Source organism: Lolium rigidum, chromosome 1 (genome assembly GCF_022539505.1).
Source record: "Lolium rigidum isolate FL_2022 chromosome 1, APGP_CSIRO_Lrig_0.1, whole genome shotgun sequence".
Taxonomy (NCBI): Eukaryota; Viridiplantae; Streptophyta; class Magnoliopsida; order Poales; family Poaceae; genus Lolium; species Lolium rigidum.
Genome location: NC_061508.1, coordinates 229,546,765 through 229,565,653, shown reverse-complemented (window position 1 = coordinate 229,565,653; position 18,889 = coordinate 229,546,765). Strand labels below are relative to the sequence as shown.

General features: G+C 41.6%; 1 protein-coding gene across 1 annotated transcript; it reads left to right on the top strand.

Moving 5' to 3' along the window:
- Positions 1-9,715: 9,715 nt before the first annotated feature.
- On the top strand, positions 9,716-11,043 carry LOC124683283 (peroxidase 47-like). Its single transcript, XM_047217838.1, has 2 exons — positions 9,716-10,022; positions 10,116-11,043. Exons 1-2 carry the CDS (start codon positions 9,804-9,806, stop codon positions 10,863-10,865), a joined length of 969 nt encoding a protein of 322 aa, XP_047073794.1. The 5' UTR covers positions 9,716-9,803; the 3' UTR covers positions 10,866-11,043.
- Positions 11,044-18,889: the final 7,846 nt, after the last annotated feature.

Genomic DNA, 18,889 nt, shown 5'->3' with positions numbered 1-18,889 from the left:
TCGACCTTAATTGTTATACTTCTTATTCTCTAAGAAGTATGTTCTTCAAAAGTTATTCTTTTGAAGTAAATAGGTAGTAGTCATCAACCTTGCCTAACAGGACCTATCAACCCTAGCTATCTATTACCACTAAGATATATCACCATAATAGCAAACATTAATTACTTAAGATAATTATGCTTCACTAAAACCATACAAGCCTAGTTATTAATGAATCCAACTTTGTTGAGATCCATCTAAACCTTACTCCAGAAATTAGTTGAAACCATAATAAACCATAGAACTCCACAACCCTAATTATCATACTTGTTCTTTATTAAAGAACATGTTCTTCAAAAGTTATTCTTTTGAAGTATATGATAATTAATCATTAACCATGCCATGTAATGCTAAAACCAACCACTATTCATTACATGCTAGGATTATACCAAATGTTATAGTTGTGTGCTATTAATATTATTGTTATGAGATGTTGCAAAGCACTGTTTATGATACCATGTAACCACACCTGAATAAGAACCTTGTATGAGAATCATTCTAAAAGTGCAACACGCCCTGAACTAATCATTACCACTCACTAATCCTAAATCATCGGGGTTAGGTCACACTTAGAGCGATTGCATCTCATTATTATGCATTATTGCATCCTTGCCAATCTTTTAAACATCGTCCTTATCGGACGATGATGTTATTTCAGAATTTGGAGTTATTGCGTATCGAAGACCTTGCCTGCATAATCTTGCAGTCAAGAAAGGCAAGTTCATCACTTGCTCATGTCATTTGAGTATTTCTATCAAATTAATTGCAAAGTACTATGGTTATCACTATTGCATAAAAATCAAAACCACTACTTTCATAACTATGAATATGACTATGTGGTGGGCAATGGAACCATGGATTGTGTTGATATGGTGGAGGTTCCATTGCAAGGGTTAATATCCATCTAGGATTAAACAACAAATGTCGCCAGTGATTCTTGTGCCGTAATACCCGTGTTAACCATAAGATCCGGAGTGGGACGGAGTAGTCAAAAGTGTTTCCACCTCTCGTTCATCAACGGATGCGCTTACCGTAGCGAGTTGTGTCTTGCGGAGCAACTTGAGGGTGGGGAGCCCCTTCTAATTCCCCACGGTATAGCGGTGCTTACCGTAGCGGTTGCGGCTTGCGGAACAACTTGAGGGCGGGGATCCCCTTCTAATTCCCCACGGTAATGTGGTCTATGATGGGTTGCAGCTACCGGCGAAGGAGTTTGGTTAACGAGTCCCAAAGCTGTTGTCGTGGTCGGGGTCCATCCTTAATTGGTGTAAGAGGACCGACGAGGACCCAGGGTCGGGGTATGCAACAAAGGGTGGGTGTTCGAGGTAGCGGAGGAACATGATTGGCTAGACCTTATACCGGGCCTCACACCATAGGAAGTGTGGACGGGAACAATTGCCCGGTTGGCACCAAGGTTAAGATCTCTTATGGGTAAAGCAACACACCTCTGCAGAGTGTAATGAACCGTGACCTGTCACTCCCTGTTCCGGGATATGGAACTCGCGAACGCGGCCGGAAAGGAGCTCCATGAAGTTCTAGTAAACCGGTGAAGGCTGACGGACATAGTTCTTCCGAATAAAAGCAACCTCTTGAAGAAATGATTATGAAAACCTGCATTGGTATTAGACTTTCTGGTCTAATGCTGTAGCTAGTGCATTAAACACCTCTTTCCTATAATGAACTTGTTGAGTACGCTCGTACTCATCCCACTCTTAAATCCCCTGCTTAGATATGGAGGCCACGAAGGAGGAACTACAGTGCAACTCGAAGACCGAGGAAATCAACAACTACTTCAAGGGACATGAATCTGTCAGAGGAGTCAAACACTACATTCAACAAGAAGACAACCTAGATTAGCAATAGAAGGAACTAGCTTCCTAAACTTAGCTCCTATTTAGCTAGAATCTATTCATAGCCTCTATAGTTAGTTAAATACTCTATAAATAGAGTTCGTGATAAGACTAGACTACGAGTCGTTCTTCTGGAGTTGATTTGCAGTTTTACCTCATTGTAAAGTAGGAGGTCTGTGATGATCTTATGTAACGAGTCAATGTTGTAATTCTATAGACATGCCTTGGACCCGCATATGTTTCTGTTGTACCACTCTGAGCGATATAATACTAGTGGAACGGTGTTTCATTGGTGTTATATCAGACTTGCATACTACACCATGCAGTGGTATGCCGGGTCACCACATTCCTAGTGCATTGGACCCGTTAGTCATTTATTGTGACAACACGGGTGCCATCGCCAATGCAAAGGAACCAAGGTCACACAAGAAGCTGAAGCATATCAAGCTGCGTTTTCATTCGATTCGCGAATACATCGAAGATGGTGAAGTAGAGATTTGCAAAGTACACACAGATCTGAATGTTGCAAATCCGTTGACTAAAGCTCTCCCTAGGGCAAAGCATGACCAACACCAGAATGCTATGGGTGTTAGGTACCTTACAATGTAATCTAGATTATTGACTCTAGTGCAAGTGGGAGACTATTGGAGATATGCCCAAGAGGCAATAATAAAATGGTTATTATAATATCTTTGTGTTTATGATAAATGTTTGCATACCATGCTATAATTGTATTAACCGAAACATTGATACATGTGTGTTATGTAAACAACAAGGAGTCCCTAGTAAGCCTCTTGTATAACTAGCTTGTTGATTAATGGATGATCATGGTTTCGTGATCATGAACATTGGATGTTATTAATAACAAGGTTGTGTCATTAGTTGAATGATATAATGGACACACACCCAAATGAGCGTAGCATAAGATCAAGTCATTAAGTTCATTTTGCTATAAGTTTTCAATACATAGTTGCCTTAGTCCTTCGACCATGAGATCATGTAAATCACTTACACCGGAAGGGTACTTTGATTACATCAAACGCCATTGCGTAAATGGGTGGTTATAAAGATGGGATTAAGTATTTGGAAAGTGTGAGTTGAGGCATATGGATCAATAGTGGGATTTGTCCATCCTGATGACGGATAGATATACTCTGGGCCCTCTCGGTGGAATGTCTTCTGAATAACTTGCAAGCACATGATTGGATCATGAGAGATGACATACTGCGGTACGAGTAAAGAGTACTTGTCGGTAACGAGGTTGAACAAGGTATGGTGATACCGATGATCAAACCTCGGATAAGTATAATATCGTGTGACAAAAGGAATCGGCATTGTATGTAAATGGTTCAATCGATCACTAAGTCATCGTTGAATATGTGGGAGCCAATATGGATCTCCAGATCCCGCTATTGGTTATTGCTCGGAGAGGAGTCTCGACCATGTCTGCATAGTTCGCGAACCGTAGGGTGACGCGCTTAAGGTTCGATGTCGCATAAGTAGATTTGAATATGGTAAGGAGACGAAGTTTGTTCGGAGTCTCGGATGTGATCCAGGATGTCACGAGGAGGTCCGGAATAGTCCGGAGAATAAGATTCATATAAGAGAAGTTGATTTCTGGGTTTCGGAAATGTTCGGGATTTTTCCGGTGATTGACTGGAAGGTTCTAGAAGGTTCCGGAGGGGTCCACCATGGGGCCCACGACCTAGGAGGCCTAGCATGGGCCGAGGGGATGCTCCCTGGCCTAATGGGCCAGGGGCACATGGCCCTCAAGGCCCAGGCCGGCCAACCCCTAGGGTTTCCCTGGGGGGGATCAACTTGGGGGAGGGGAAAGCCCTCTCCCCCCTCTTGGCCGCCGCCCCCCCCCAACCCTAGATGGGATGCTCCCTGGCCTAATGGGCCAGGGGCACATGGCCCTCAAGGCCCAGGCCGGCTGGCCCCCTATATAAAGAGGGGAGGGGGTGGCCGGCCACACCCCCCATCCATTGCCTCCTCCTCTGGCCGCCTCTCCCTCCACCATACGCTGCTCCGGCTTAGGCGAAGCCCTGCAGTTTTCTTCCTCCACCTCCACCACCACGCCGTCGTGCTGCTGGACTTTGGAGGAGATCTACCACACCTCCGCTGCCCGCTGGAACGGGAGAGGAAGGAGCTTCATCGACACCGTACGCGCGACCGAGTACGGAAGTGCTGCCGGATTGCAGCACCGGGGACGATCGTCTACACCAACAACGAGATTAATCTCGTAGGCTTTGGAATCTTCGAGGGTTAGTCTCATCTCCATCTCGTTGCTTCGATCTTGTAGATTAGATCTTGGGTGTTCCATAGATTAGATCTATTGGTTTTATTCGTCTTGCGGTAGGAAATTTTTTGTTTTCTATGCTACGAACCCCATCACTTTCAGCCGCAGTACCGGGTCGCTGGAGGTAGGAGACAAAGAGACCTCGTCGGACATGCTTGAGATCGGCGGCAGAGGGAGCTCGAGGCCGGTGGCAAGGCGAGCTTGAGGGTAGCGGCGAGGCGAGCTCGTGCTATGGTGGCGAGGAACATCGGTAGAGCTAGGTGTAGTGGAGCTCTGTGCCTCTGTCTCTCGATTGGGAATGGTGAAGCGGTGGAGGTGGAAGGAGATAATGAGCGTGTGGTGTGCGGGAGAGACGCGTGGAAAGATGATGTACTGGGAGGAGCGGGGACGTGGCAAGCTTATGGCCCAGCGATCAATTAGATCGTCCAGATCGGATGATGCGCGATCCGAAGGACGCGTGAGACGGAGCCTCCGGAGGAACTGAAGCATTTTCCATCTGAAAAACAGGGAAATATTAAAACTTTCCTAAGTTGAAGCCAATGATTAGCAAAGTGTTGTTCACTTGGACACGACCTTTGCTTATTTTATACAGTATTGTTTTGGCATTCTATGTAATAGCCCTTGGAGGTCTAAAGTGCATAACAACACGACATCAATAATAGTTAAAGATAATTTGACTTCATAAATAAATCTGAAATGGAAATTGCATTATATAAATGAGGATCATATAAATGATTTATACAACTTTTGAACTCAGATTACTAATAAAATGTCTTTGATAAAAAAAATTACAATGACTTAAACACATAAATTTACGAGTGCTAATTTGGTTAATTCCATAATGGAGAATAAAACCTAACTAAGACAAGCAACTAATATTGATGTTTCTTTTTAATCTTGAAGCTGAAATAAACAACAACGATGTGAAGGGGATTAATGTTACAAGGTTTTCGTCTCCTTAGGAGTGGGATGTTATTGTTTAGTGCTTAATCTTAGACCTAAAACATCAGTTTAGATTTTAATCATTAGGGTTCTCAAAATATAACCAATGGCAACAAGAAATAAAATGAACATGGTCTTTGATCATGTAAGCATGCATAGAGTCCAACCATTAAGCTAGGATATTCCAAAGGCAACTAATATTAATCATTGATCTAAGAAAGGAAAGATGTCTGATTTTGCAAGTAGGCAACACCATGATCATCTTAGAAGGCATACCAGATCTTATATGAAAATTAAACCAACAAGGTTGTTGGGTTTATCTATAGGTATTAATCCAGGCGGCCCTAAAAGGTCCACTGGTACCAAAAAAACCCACACATATAACTGAAAAACATACTAAGAGTTATGAAAAGCCCATTGATAATTGACATAGCCCAAAATGATTCACTCAACAAGTGGTATCATCACTAACAAGTGACATTCTAGAGTACAGATAATACCAATCGAGCTCAATGATAGAGTAACCTTGAGCTTCAAGGCAAGCCCATACTTGAGAAATAAGACACCAAAGGTTGTAAGGCACAAGATCCGATGAGATGTTGGCCCGTGAATAAACAGGAAATCTTCGAGTGGCAAACGAAAAACCTACTCATTCTTAGAAAGCGAGAGTCATTCATATAGGCATAACACCGCCAAAAATGGTAGAAAGTATACATATATAACATCCCTAGACGCAGTCAATAGATCACAACACCAATGTTACCAAAATACTAACATGGGAAGGACCAACATTTCACATTAGTTGGGATTAAACTAAAGTGGGTAGGAGGAACAAGCAAAACCAAAAGAAGAAGGTTAATCTGATATCAAGAAGATCAATCTTCAATGATTAATAAGGTATTAAAAGAGATAGATAGAGAGAGAGTTTGATAGCCAGCGATAATACCGTTGTAGTAAGACCAAAATGTTGTGTATTTGGCATGACAAAGACCCTAAGCTAAACCTAGCAACTATTAGACATGTTTTGTTCTTAAAGGTGTTAAAAGAGAAGAAGTTGATAGAAATACATAAATCATAAGAGATAGTCTAATATCTATTCTTCATTAGAAAATAATTAAATAATTAAATATATGTAATCTATCTATGCTAGATCTTTTTTTTAAATAATATATTTTTTCGATCAAATTTACAAATAATACACGATTTAAAAATTTACAAATCTATAACTCGGTCAGTTGATAATCGGCTGATCGGTCGACTGTTAACCGACCAGATATGTGTGAGATCGAGGCAAGGCAAAAAGCAGTAAAAGGCAGCAAGAAGCTTGCTTTGTGCATGCATATACCAACGTGGTCGGCTGACTGTTGGCCGATCCGTCAGTCGCCTGCCTAAAAAAATTAAAACATATATTAGTTGTAAAATTGTTATAAAAATACATATTATTTTTAATAAATTCTCTTCCGTTGGACGGAGGAGAATCTAGAATTTCTGTTCATTTTGGCTTGTAATAAATAGTTTGCTAGCTAGACATGCACTGTTTATGTTAAACTACTTAGAGTGACTCAACTTTTTTTTGAAGTTAGTTTCATGTGTGTTATATCAAAGACCGTTACACTACACCGTAGAGTTGTGTGCAGCTTAACCCCGGTATATGTTTACAGTTTCGTAGTTGCTGTCCTTAAATGTCACCCTAAAACAATAGACAACCAGCAACTGAGACAATATGACACTACTTATTGGGAAATTTTGTCTGCAACACATTTCTAGTTTTTCAAATTGATAGGCCACAACAAATACAGCTACAACAATAAAATGACCTGCTAATAATGACATGCGAACTCAAAGATCATCTATACAATTTGATTAAACAAAATATGATTTTCACATCGCCGGTGACGTGTACCCATGCTAAGTGAGGGGCGGTGGTGTCTCCAAAATAATTTTAGTGTGTATGTGTGCCAAAAACACTTGTGATGTGAGTTGTGGTGGTATCTTGCTTCACTCTCGCAAAAAAAAGTTGAACCGGCCTTATAGTCAACGCAACAGCATCATATGCATGGCACATGCGTGCCTATCTAAATTGATTATCCCAAGAAAACCCACACCATTAGTTCTCCTCTTAGCACTAGATAGATGTACATGGTGCGGGATCCAATCGATCAGCAACTGGATAGGTCACGCAACATTCAGTTTGGATAGCTGCTAGTGCTGAACTGCAAATGATCTACCGGGCTAGTGGTTAAACCACTATGCTATGCAGACCACAGCTTGTTCCTTCGCGTACTTGTCTTGTGCAAACTACTGCTCACTGTCATGTGCAAACTGAAATATTGCTCCGTGACGCACGCAGAGCTCCACGGGCATGGATGCTCCGGCCGGTGCGGCGAACAATAGCAAGTGTTGGTGCCATTAACAATAGGAAGAAGATCGCGTGGCTGTTAACGAATTTTTCCATGGCGCTCGCGCGCGCGTGCTGCAAATTCAGCCGAGTGACCCACTTCCTCCCTGAGATGGCGACGGCCGGCGCCGGGAGTTGCCCCGATTTGCATGACCGTGGATACCGGCGGCTGCCGATGCATGCACCCACACCATCTTTCTACCCAAGTTTTGCGCCGTCAGAGTCCGGCGATGTCGATTGCTCGTCTCGTCTCACCCTTCAGTATCGAGGTAGTGCACGTCACCTCTTACTATCTGGGCAGTCAAATAATTTGTTATTTGACTGTCAAGTTAGATAAGTTTATCGGCATCTACACGAGGTTAGTTTCTGCTTCAAACGCGAGACTATTTATGTTTTATTTTCAGTGCCGCCATTCGACAAGTGATCGTGTGGCATGGCGACGTGACGTGTATTTTGTCTTAGTATAAATCCATCTTGTAGTGTTGTCTCATAAGTTCTTTCTGGTTTTCAGTTAAGCGATGTTCACAAATTTCTTCAATCCTATATTTTTTACGTGTTCTTTTCCCCCGTCTATTCGGTTGTGTTGTAATGTTACACTGTTTCACGAGACACGTATCCGCGCGTTGATTAAAACAGATCAGACGCAGTATATGGCAGTGGTTCTGGGCATTGCTACAACAGCCACTACAAGGATTCGAAAGAGCTTGGCGACTCACGTCAGGAGAGTGGAATAGTTTACTAGGGAGTTTATGTCCTTATTTGGTGACGAGCATGTAATAGATTCAATATGTTATACTAGGTAGCATGTCACACTTTTTGATTAGGTTGATTGTTTCATGAACTTGTAATTAACGTTTAGAAAAAATGGGTTTAAGCTAACGGGTAATAAAGGGTTTGTCCTCTTGATTGAAAAATGCCCATTAATTTGAGGGTACTTTGCTACTCGTAGTAATTGACGTTAATGAAAAATAACAAATGTCACAAATTGGAGCTTAGCTCTTAGAGGCTGGGATGGTTTGCCTCTGAGTTTACGTCCAAAGTTTGGGTGCCGAGCATGTAATAGGTTGATAACTGCTTAAAGTTACAATTATGCATGGTGGCAGGCCACCTTTTTTTATTAGGTTGCTGGTTGATCATGAGTTTGTAGTGAACAATTGTAGTAAGTTGGGTATATGCATATATCTTGATGCAGAGGGTACGGGTAATAAAACCAAGTATTTTCTAAAAAAAACTGCTACATTCATAATAAAATCAAATATTTAGGCTCTTCTGAAAGGTAGGATAGACAAACAACTAATTCAATGACTACTTGAACTATACATAAACATATTCAAAACATCATAATTTCCTTGGGGGTTTAATTGCAAGTTCACCGGGGCTCATATAATTAAATATTAAAAACAACTTAAACTATGCATAAACATTGTTTAGACATCATGAAACAGTTTTAAAAAATAGCAACCATTCTTAAAAATATACGGTTATATGTGTTTGTGGGACATCCTCCTCTTTGATTCATAACATTTTCGTAGGAATGTGGAGGATTAGCATTATGATTTCTTTTCATTTGTACGATTAAATTATATGTGAATTTATTCTAGGGATTATGTTATACTATGTTTCAAAGTGTTTTTCACCAAATTATTTTTTCTTCGCAAATTCAGGACGGCTGCCCCGGTTTATATTAAAAGGGTTTTTAAGTGTTAATAAAAAAATGTGAGCGCATATACATATCCATGTCCCATGCTCACGCGTATTTTCATTTTTAGAAAAAAAATAATTTTGTGGACCTGTGTAAAAAGGAAAATTCGGCAGTCGATTGTTGTGTACTCCCTCGGTTCTACAAGCGATATTTTAAATAAGTTTAGACAAATCTAAGATCTCTTTTATGGGTTGGAGGGAGTACGAAAATATGAAAATATGGTTGACTGGTTCATGCTGCGATTTTTGACTTAGTTAGACCATTGTATTATTCTTATAGTGAGAAGGCGATCACTCACACTCTCTGCTAGTGACCTGTTTTTGGTTTCACCCATGTACTGCACTAAACCCATTACATACGTGAAAGGATATTAGGTCGAACATAATCCAATCAATCAATCATGCACATGTGCATGTATGCATGCCGCTCCGGCTATAAATACCGGCACCCGCTGCACTCCACAGCATGAGCTCAGCCCTCACTCTTCTTCTATTTCTGACTGCCATCGATCACCTCAGATCAGGAATCAGGTCAAGAAAAAAAAAAAACTTAGCTAGCATCCATCAGTGATCGGCAATGGGCGCTGCCAAGGACCTTGTGAGGCTCTTGATCCTCGTGGAGGTGGTCGTCGCCATTGCGGCCCCCGGCGCCGCCGCGCTGAGCATGGACTACTACGCCATGACCTGTCCTTTCGCCGAGTACATCGTCCGGAACGTGGTGAGCGAGGCCGTGATGGGCGACCCCACCCTCGCTGCCGGCCTCCTCCGGCTCCACTTCCATGACTGCTTCGTCCAGGTACGCGTGTGTCAACTGACTGCTTCATGCTACGTACGTACATGTTCATGTTTGATCTGTCGTTTATGGCGTCGCGACATGCGTATATAACAGGGATGCGACGCCTCGGTTCTTCTGGACTCGACGGCGGGCAACACGGCGGAGAAGGACGCGCCGGCGAACAAGAGCCTGCGCGGGTTCGAGGTGATCGACAAGATCAAGCAGATGCTGGAAGCGCAGTGCCCTGGCGTGGTGTCCTGCGCGGACGTGCTGGCCTTCGCGGCGCGCGACGCGGTGCTCTTCGCGGGAGGCCCCTACTACGGCGTGCCGACGGGGCGGCGCGACGGGTCCCGCTCGGTGTTCTCCGACACCTTCACGGCGCTCCCGGCGCCGTTCCTCAACGCCTCGTCGCTGATCAGCCTCTTCGCTACCCACGGCTTCAACGTGCAGGACATGGTGGCGCTCTCCGGCGGGCACACGCTGGGCGTGGCGCACTGCGCCGCGTTCAAGACCCGACTCACAACGGAGACGGCGACGCTGGACTCCGGCCTGGGCTCGTCGTTGGCGGCCGCGTGCAAGAGCGGGGGCGACTCGGCCACGGCGACGTTCGACCGGACCAGCACGGCCTTCGACGGCGTCTACTTCAAGGAGCTGCAGCAGAGGAGGGGCCTCCTGAGCTCGGACCAGACGCTGTTCGAGTCGCCCGAGACGAAGCAGCTGGTGAACATGTTCGCCATGAACCCGGGGTACTTCTTCTTCGCGTTCCAGCAGGGGATGCTCAAGATGGGGCAGATCGACCTCAAGGAGGGCGACCATGGCGAGGTCAGGAAATCGTGCAGGGTCGTCAACTCGGGCCGCTGGTAAATTAAGTATGCACAGGCGTCGTCGTCATAAGAATCAAACTAGCTCGTCTGAAATGATAAGGTAACTATCTACTGTCGTGCGTGTGAACACTATACTTTGTCGATGTGTGATGCTGGGTGATTTGCCAATAAATGTGCATGGCACTAGTACAGGATATAATAAGGTGAAATTAAGTGAAATATACAGGAACAATGTATAATGCATAATTTGATGTACTTGTTCTATAAATGGATTGTACTACAACCGTGTAACACACTCCATATATCAAACAAAACATATGTTCTTACACATGCAGCCAAGATATGGGGTGCAAAACCTTTCTTGTCAGGGGGGAACCTGAACGAACATTTTCTTAGTTTTCTTGTTTTTGTTTTTTGAGAACTTTAAAAAAAAATGGAAATTGTATTCCACTAAACTTGTTGCCCAACAATATCGCTGACAACCAAACCGATTACAAACTCAGGAGGATCATCCATCCAGCTAGATGAAGGGACACTAGCCTGATAACCGTAATGTGCCAGGCTATGATCCACTTTATTACAACCAGGGCGACAGAAAAGAAAATCTGCATGATCAAAACGCAGTATGCTTAAACTTCTCGCCTCACGTATCAGGACTCCAGTACCCGCAAGATCAAAACCTCCATTCAACTTCTTAATTTTATTGTGATGTGTTGCCTCAGGCAATTCCTATACACCGACCAGGTCGGTGTATACCCAGCGCCGCACACCCCGTATGGGCCGGGCCCAATTCGCGTTTTCGGGAATTTTGGCCCTTTCATTTCCTGTTTTTTTTTTCTTGTTTTTTCTCTGTTGGTTTTTCTGTTTTCTTTCTGTTTCAGATTCAAAAATTGTTATGATTCAAAAATTATTAAAATTCGAAAATATTCAAACTTAAAACCGGGTCAGATTAAAAAATTATCGAAATTCGAAATATACTAAGATTTGAAATTGTTCAAAATCAAAATTTGTTGAAATTCGAAAATTGTTCAAAATATTAAAATTCAAAATTTGTTCAAACTAGAAATTTGTCCAACTTTGAAATTTGTTCAAATTCGAAATTTGTTCAACTTTGAAATTTGTTCAAACTCGAAATATGTTCAACTTTGAAATTTGTTCAAATTCGAAAAATGTTCAAAATATTAAAATTTGAAATTTGTTCAAACTCGAAATTTGTTCAACTTTGAAATTTGTTCAAGTTGAAAATTTGTTCCAATTTTGAGAAAAGTCCAGATTTCAAATTTGTTCAAATCTGAAAAAAGTTCAGATCCGAAATTCGTTCAAAATATTTTGAAACTCGAAAATTATTGAAATTCGAAAAAAATGTTTAGATTCAATTTTTTTCTAATTTTTAAAAAGTTTAGATTCAAATTTTTATAAAATCCGAATATTGTTCAAATTGTAGCAGAAACATAAATGAAAGCAGAAGAAAAAACGAAAAGAGAGAATATTGGGCCGGCCCAGCACTCTCGCCTGGGGTGTGCGGTGTCTCGTAGGGGCCAACCAGGGTGGCATATAGCACCACCCTTGCCTCATGATTTGATTTATATAAGTTTGGGTTGTAGAGCCTTCGGCCCATGCTGGAGGCATGAGCTAGACCAGCCCAATCCGCAGTAATCCGGCCCATGATGGTCTAGAAAAGGGTGCCCCCCAACATGAACAAAAGGAAATCAAAATAAACGCTCTATCAAATCTCTAAAAAAAGAACCTTCGTAAAGGGAAGCACGCATGCTGTGCGAGTGACACGTGGTGCAACCCAAAGTTTATTCCTCAGCGGAGTTCAGCCAGCCGTGTCGATCCTGTTGCCACCTCAGTCTAGACTCGGTGTCTCCTCCGCCGCTGCATTGGCCTTGACTCCAGCGAGGTGGGTTAGAGGGCTCTCTCAATATTTTTTTAGTTGGGCTTGCGTGGTATGGCGAGGGTAGGGAGAATATGCCAATGAGGAGAGTAGAGGTAGAATAAAGATAAGGCAGGGAAGGAGCCCATGTGCAAGAATCTTGGTAAGAAGATTTAACAGTGGCTGACATTTTTGTTTTGAGAAACACAATACCAATGACGCTCACGTACACTCACCTCTATAAACCTAGACATGCATACCCTACACCTGTGTGCTCCTCCAAAAATTAAGTTGGCATATCGATTTTATGATTGACGAAGTCGTCGCAGGTGCCTCGTTTTTAATGGGAACAGGAACGTCTGGACATAAGGATGATGTCATCCTTCCCTTACGTTTGCCACACTTAGTTGGAGGAGGGAGAAGGAAGAAAGAGAAGATTGTCTTCTCTTATTTAGGGGATGATCTCTTATGAAATAAGAGAAAACTATTTTCTCCATTGTACGACTTGTCTTCCCTTAGCCACACAATTTTGTTCTAAAAATAATTAATTTTCAATTATTGTAAGAGATGATAATAAAAAAATAATGCATTGTAGCAATAATATTCATCGTCTTCTCTAGATGACGTGGACTACTAAGAGAAGACATGTCTTCCTTCATTGTACACGACCTAAGCGAAAGCAACCATGGGAACCCAAATCTAGGTGGACGTAATTTTAAAAATTTAGAAAAATGTTATTTCAAAGTAAAACTTTTTTTTGCATTTAAGCATTATCTTGATGTTTACTTTTGCAATTTTTTAAGAAAAAATACGATTGTATATGACCTACATGAAAATGACAAAATATCAAAAGGATACTATAAAGAAATAGAAATTTCAAATTTCTCTTTTTGTGTGTACGCCGTACAGACGTAGTTTTCCTTCAAAATCGACACATGCATGAATTATTTCAAAATTTTGGAAACTTTGAAATAGAAAGTTTTAATTTGCAAAATTTGCACCAAAAAAGTTAATTTTTTTGCAAGTTCTCCAATTTAATGGATGATGATATATAGGCGAGAAATATATATAAGCATTGGAACCATCATTCAAGTTCCCTTTTCTATTCTGAGAACTAGAACGATGCCCACGAGCTATGATACGTCCAAAACGTATCTACTTTCCCGAACACTTTTGCTATTGTTTTGCCTCTAATTTGTGTATTTTGGATGCAACTAACACGGACTAACGCTGTTTTCAGCAGAATTGTTCTGGTGTCTCGTTTTTGTGCAGAAATCCAACTTTCAGGAAAAACCTCGGGATTTTGACGAAAGGGCCTATTTTTCCAGAATAATGACGGAGCCAGAAGGACAATTGAAGTGGAGGCCCGAGGGCCCCACACCACATGGCGGCGCGGCCCAGGGGGGCCCGCGCGGCCATGTGGTGTGGCCCCTCGGCCGGCCTCCGACGCCCCCTTCGGACTACTTATTCGCCTCGACCTAAAAACGCACGGAGAGAAGTCGAAGTCGCCGGAAACCCTCCGTAACGCCGCCACATCGCGAAACTCCGTCGCGGGAGCCGAAGTCTCCGTTCTGGCACTCCGCCGGGACGGGGAATTGGAGGAGATCATCACCGCCATCACCGCCAACGCCTCTACATCAACCAGCCATGTTTCCCCCATCCATGTGTGAGTAATTCCCCCGCTGTAGGCCGAAGGGGATGGTAGGGATTGGATGAGATTGGTCATGTAATAGCATAAGATTGTTAGGGCATAGTGCCTAGTGTCCGTAGATGGTACTTTTATGATATTGTTGCAACTTGTTATGCTTAATGCTTGTCACTAGGGCCCGAGTGCCATGATCTCAGATCTGAACATGTTATTGATTCATGAAGATATTCGTTGTTTATGATCTTACCCGCAAGTTGTATACACATGTCGCCGTCCGGAACCAATGGCCCCGAAGTGACAGAAATTGGGACAACCGGAGGGGATGGTAGTGATGTGAGGATCACATGTGTTCACGGAGTGTTAATGCTTTGCTCCGGTACTCTATTAAAAGGAGTACCTTAATATCCAAGTAGTTTCCCTTGAGGCCCGGCTGCCACCGGCTGGTAGGACAAAAGATGTTGTGCAAGTTTCTCATTGCGAGCACGTACGACTATAATTGGAACACATGCCTATTGATTGATTAGTACTTGGATACCGTTTTATTATTATCTGCAAATGCCCTGCTATGATTGTTACATGAGTTTCTCTCATCCATGCAACGCCCGTCATCCGTCCCCGTGCCTACGGTATTTTAATCCTGCTCGTTTACTAAAATCACTACCGCTGTCTTTGTTACTCGCTGTCTGTTATTTCACTATCGCTACTACTATAAAACTATTACTACCGATAAACTCTTGCGAGCAAGTCTGTTTCCAGTGCAGCTGAATTGACAACTCCGCTCGTTAAGGCTTTCAAGTATTCTTTGTCTCCCCTTGTGTCGAATCAATAAATTGGGTAATACTTCCCTCGAAGACTGTTGCGATCCCCTATACTTGTGGGTCATCAAGACTATTTTCTGGCGCCGTTGCCGGGGAGCATAGTTTTATTTGGAAGTTCATTTGGATTGATATTGTTCGCTGCAAATTCTCCATCATGGGTAAACCTCGCGATACTAAGGTCGCCATATTACCATCCACTACAAGAAAAGGTACAACTCTGAGTACCTCTGCTGCTCTTGATTCACCATCTCGTGATTGATAAACTTGTTTCACCGCCACATGCTTCAAATGCTGGTACTTCTGCTGAATCTGAAAACTCTCATAATATTGATAATATTTCTGCTGTGCTTGATGATAGTGGTTCATTGGGAACTTTTCTAGATGCTAAAATTGCTAGGTCTAGACAAATTGAAAATGCTGAAACTCCTGATGCTACTACACCTGTTAATTCACCTGAACTTGAATACTCTAGTGATGATCTTGATGAAGATTATGTGGAACTTGATGATGATTTTATTGAAAAATGCCATGCTACTACTGATGCAAGAAAAATTAAAAAGTTGCTTGCGGAACATACTGTTAGATATAAACTGTCTCTTGATCCTAAATTTTCCACATCTCCTATAAACATTAGGGATAAAGATTACGATTTTTCTCTTGATCTATCTCATATAGCTATTGTTGAGAAAACACCCTTTTGTGGTACTGAAAAAGAAAGTGCTGTTGAACACATGACTGAGTTATCTACTTTGAGTAGCTTGTTTTCTGATGATGTTAAGAAGCGTACTTACTTTGTTGCTAAAATCTTTCCATTCTCATTAAAGGATGACGCTAAAACTTGGTATAATAGTTTGCCACCTAGTTCTATTAAAATTCCAAAATAATTGCTTGTCTGTTTTCTTTCGGAAATACTTTCCTGCTAGTGCTCAACATGCTGCTTTGCGGAGAGTTTATAATTTTGATCGGGGAGATGAAGAGAAATTGCTCGAGGCTTGGGCGAGATTTTGCTCTCTTATTAGAGCTCTGCCTGACCATGATTTAGAAAAGCATGATTTACTTGATAAATTTTATAGTGGACTAACCATTGAGTCTAGGGCATACCTGGATAGTTGTGCTGGTTGTGTTTTCAGGAAAAGAACTCCAGACGACGCTTGAAGAATTATTGGCTAAAATAGGCCGGAATTATGATGATTGGAATACGCCCGAACCAACTCCAACGCCAATAGTGAAGAAGAGGGGTTTAATTAAATTGAATGATGAAGATATGAGGGAAGCCAAGAAGTCTCTCAAGGAGAAAGGTATTAAATCTGAAGATGTGAAGAATCTACCTCCAATAGAAGATATATGTGAGATAATTCCCCCTTCATCTATGATTGAGGTAAATTCCCTTCAACGCTTTACTAGGGAAGATATTCCGTATTCAAAACCTCCTGCGCAATGCTTAGATGAGTTTGATAATTATATTGTTAAGCAAGAAAATTTTAATATGAGAGTAGAGAATCATCTAATGGAAAATTCTCAAGCTATTAGTCAATTGCATGATATTGTGGAGAGAACCTCCAATGATGTTAAGATGCTTGTTAAACATTTTCATATGATTCAAACTCAAATTTATCAACTCACTAAAGTGCAAAATGACTTGTTAGGAAATAATGCTAAAGAAAAACAAGCTTATGAAGTAACAACTAGAGGTGGTGTCTCTACCCAGGATCCTCTATATCCTGAAGGGCATCCCAAAAGAATTGAACAAGATTCTCAACCCATTAAACCTAGAGCTCATTCTAAGAAAAAGAAAAAGAAACATAAAAATGTTGTAGAATCCTCTCGAACTCTGTTAATGATCCTAATAGTATTTCTATTTCGATGCTGAAACTGAAAGTGGTAATGAACATGATAATAGTGAAGATAATGATAAGAATGATACTCCTGATAAAGAAGAGGTTGAAAAAGAACCTGAAAAGCATGCTAAAAATAAAAAGTACACTAAAGAAGATTTTATTGCTGAGAAACATGGTAATGAAAGAGAACCTTGGGTGCAAAAGCCAATGCCTTTTCCTGCTAAGAAACTAAAATCAAAGGAAGAGGAACACTATAATAAATTCTGTGATTGGATGAAACCTTTATTCTTGCAAATCCCTTTGACTGATGCTATTAAATTGCCTCCTTATTCAAAGTGTATGAAAGATATTGTTACTAACAAAAGGAAAATCCCCAATGAGGAAATTTCCACTATGCTTGCTAATTACTCTTTCAATGGCAAAGTTCCAAAGAAATTGGGCGACCCAGGTATACCTACTATTCCTTGTTCTATTAAGAATAATTATGTTAAAACTGCTCTATGTGACTTGGGCGCCGGTGTTAGTGTTATGCCTTTTTCTCTTTATAAGAGACTTTACTTAGATAAGTTGATACCTACTGATATATCTTTGCAAATGGCTGATAAATCTACTGCTATTCCTGTTGGTATATGTGAGGATGTTCCTGTTCAAGTTACTAATAACTGCTTGATATTAACTGATTTTGTTGTGTTGGAAATGCCTGAAGATGATAATATGTTCATTATTCTTGGGAGACCTTTTCTTAACACCGCAGGGGCTGTTATTGATTGCAATAAAGGAAAGGTTACTTTCAATTTTGATGATAAGGAACACACCGTCTATTTCCCCAAAAGGATTGAAAAAGCGTGCGGAGTTAATACTATTTCTCATGTGAGAACTATCAAAGTTGGAACCATCGATTGTCCTATATATGAGCCTAAAGAAGAATATCAAACTCTTGTGATTGGATCCATATCAATACAATTCAAGGTAACATGATTGATTTGAGGTTTATTTCTTCATATGCTATGTAAAATTTATTTGGTGGCAAGACTTGATCAACCTTGTTAACAAATACCTTTTATATGCATAGAGGAGGTAAACAACATCTCTTTCTTCCTCCACTTGCTTTAGTTGCTGTAGCATTTTTAATTTGCAAAGTTTCTTAGTTGATTTGAGATTTCAAAAATTTTCCCGGCCAGTAATAATAAACTTAATACCCGTAAAATGTGCATTTTCCAAAGTTTTCAAAAATTCGCGAAAATTATACCGTTGGTCCTATTTTTCGACGAGGCACCTGGGAGCACCAGAGGATGACCTGTGGGGCACCAGAGGGCGCCAAACCACAGGCCGGCGCGGCCAAGGAGGTGGCCGCGCCACCATGTGGTGTGGGCCCCTCCTTGCCCCACTTTGTCATCTCTTTCTCCCAAGCACCTTCTCTCTCCCGAAAAACTCGTACCAAATTCCTCTCACTCGCGTTTTTGCTCAAGAACTCCAAATTTCTCGATCTCTTTGCTCAGCCCAGATTTCCTGCTGAAATTTGGCACATTTGCTCCTTGGTATGTGACTCCTCCACCCATCCAAGTAGAATTATGTTTGGTTGAGTATATCTTGAATATTTTGCTGCTGTAGGTAACATGTTTGGTGAGCTTGCATGCTTGTTCTAATTGGTAGAAACTAGTTTTGATGCATGATTAGTACTCTAGCAAGTTCCTATGGTAGTTTCCCTCAATTATATGTCACCAAATCAAGTTTTATATTGTTTGTTGAAAATTTCAGAAAATGAAGAAGTTCAAATTTGGAGAATTGTTCAAGAAGGGAACAACCAGCACCGGGAGGCCTTCTAGGACCGCCACCCAAATTAGGCGGTCGTACAACGAGGACGTCATCGCGCCTAGCTTCGCG